Consider the following 2,304-nt stretch of genomic DNA (forward strand, 5'->3'; position numbering starts at 1 on the left):
GAGTGTTTTATGTGCTGCAGAACAGGAACCTGCTGTAAAACAGCAATTATGCTGAGTCAGGCTTGTTTTTTAGTAATCTTTTCCTGTTAAATAAATAAATCAAATCAAATCAAATCAATGTGTTCCTGTGTGTGAGTGTGTGTGAATGGTTGTGTGTCTTGTTTGCCTATGTGGTTCTGTGATGGATTAACAACTTAACATCAGAATGTACTCAGTTTCTTGCACAGTGGCCTCTGGTGACACTGGCTTCCAGCAACGCTGCAGGAAAAGTTTGGTGAAGAAACTGAGTTATAAATGTTCAAGTCCGATTAGAGATAGTATGAAGTAAAAATGATTACTAAGGATATTTGTGTCATTATGCTCTTGTTTAATTGACTTATCTGYACACTCCAACCAGCAACAGACCAGTTTCTGTTGCTGTTATTTTGTGGGTTAGAAGGAGAAAATTGTGGAACAGTTCAAAATGAGTTCTTAAGAGTCCTTCCTTTGTCAGGTCCACACACTCTGAGTCAAAGAGGATCCCAGGTTCAGTCAAATTGCAAAAATAGCTGCGTAAATTTGCATAACATGAATGAATACTCCAAGTAATAAGCAGAACATCAAAACATCTTGGTTATAAACCAAGAGATATATTTATAAATGTAATTTTATTGACTTGATTTTTCTCCATTGGAACACTCGTTGAAGCCACAATATGAAGCTAAATTAATCAGTCAGTTAATTTGCAATGAAATCATTAAAAAAGCAGCACAATGAGTCTGTCTGCACCAAAACCTACTGTATTTACAGAGTTCATCAGTTTGTCACTGTTCAGCCTATTTAACATAAAACTCTGTTTCTGAACCAAATTTATTGTTACTGTGTATAAATCTAGGTGAAGTTTGATCTGATGCATTTTATGCCAATGCAAATAATCAACTGTCAATGCTGTATATCACACAAGAAGGACATACCAGTTTTCAACCACGAGATGGCGCCAGAGATCCACTAATAATTGGTTGATTCGCTCCTAAACACAAAAATCCAGTCGGATATTAAAAATAAAACTGCAGTGATGGACGAACAGAAACAGWAAATCAGATTTTTAGCTGATAGAAACGTGTCTTTGATTATTTTATGTTGACATTTTCTTTGTTTTGTTTGATTTTGTTTTAATGTACGCTCTTTGTTTTCCTCCCTCAAGTCCCCCGTTTAAAGTGTTTCTTTATTTTTCTAATTGAGTTCTTCAAACTGTTGCTAAAATTAAGAAATCTATATTTTGGGAGGTCTCCGGATTTATGTAATTTGCAAAATATCGCGCGTAAAGGATTCTATCCACTGTGCGTAAAATCCGACCTTTTGGTGCGTTTAAAAAGAATAATTCTGGACACAAAATGCATCTCAGCGAAATACAATTTATCTAAATGTTTTCTACTTTATTTTGCAGATCCTGCTTGTATTCAGTATTTCAGTAGCAGGTTACTGCACTGGTTAATTGTGGGGAACATATTTCACAATTTCACGACCATATTATATTKTTTTCCCTAACACTAAAGTGTTGCGCATCCTTTAGCCAGGAAGTGCCAATGAGGGGAGTCAAATCAAGAAATATTTAATCTGTCAAAGCCGACCTGTGTGGACACTTAACCGCCTCCTTCAGTCCTCAGTGAGAGTCAGTTGTAGTGGGTACTGATGTTGCTCAGACTGTTGATGTTGTTGACGCAGCTGATGTGGGATGGAGACACTGTGCCAATGGGCCCAGGAGGCTGCAGGTTGTGGCTGTGATACAGAGCAGCGGGAGGGGAACCGGGCCAGTACGGGAACCCCGAAGGCCCCACGCCGGGCGTCATCAGATTCAGTTTGGAGAAACCAGTGAACGGGATCGGGGAGAAGTTCCCCTGGAACTTGTAGATGGCCTGCTCGGTGGTGGACGGCTGGCACACCTGCGCCAGGCCGTGGAAATCAAACTTGTACGCGTATCTCTTGCCGTGGACTTTGGTCATGATGTTCTTGTCGTAGTAGTAGCGCAGCGCGCGGCTCAGCTTGTCGTAGTTCATGTTGGGCTTGCTTTTGCGCTCGCCCCAGCGCCGGGCCACCTCGTCCGGGTCGATGAGCTTGAACTCGCCGTTGGTGCCCTCCCAGGCGATGCACGAGACGTTGGTGCTGTCGGACAGGAGCTCCAGGAGGAACTGCCACAGCTGGATCTGCCCACTGCCTGAGACACCACAAACAATCACTTCTATTGATTCAAATCTGTCCCAGTTATCTGACATTTACCAAAAATTATAATTATAAACATGACTTATATTTGAAACGCATATATAT

At 41.2% G+C, this 2,304-nt stretch overlaps 1 protein-coding gene across 1 annotated transcript; it reads right to left on the reverse strand.

Annotated features, from left to right (window-relative positions):
• Positions 1-630: 630 nt before the first annotated feature.
• Positions 631-2,260, reverse strand: fev (FEV transcription factor, ETS family member). Its single transcript, XM_014016503.1, has one exon. It carries the CDS (start codon positions 2,250-2,252, stop codon positions 1,653-1,655), a length of 600 nt encoding a protein of 199 aa, XP_013871957.1. The 5' UTR covers positions 2,253-2,260; the 3' UTR covers positions 631-1,652.
• Between the last annotated feature and the right edge of the window lie 44 nt (positions 2,261-2,304).

Source organism: Austrofundulus limnaeus, unplaced genomic scaffold (assembly GCF_001266775.1).
Source record: "Austrofundulus limnaeus strain Quisiro unplaced genomic scaffold, Austrofundulus_limnaeus-1.0 Scaffold146, whole genome shotgun sequence".
In the NCBI taxonomy this organism is placed as follows: Eukaryota; Metazoa; Chordata; class Actinopteri; order Cyprinodontiformes; family Rivulidae; genus Austrofundulus; species Austrofundulus limnaeus.

Coding starts and splice junctions, on each gene's coding strand:
- fev (XM_014016503.1), bottom strand. CDS start 2,252: ATGTCAGATAACTGGGACAGATTTGAATCAATAGAAGTGATTGTTTGT.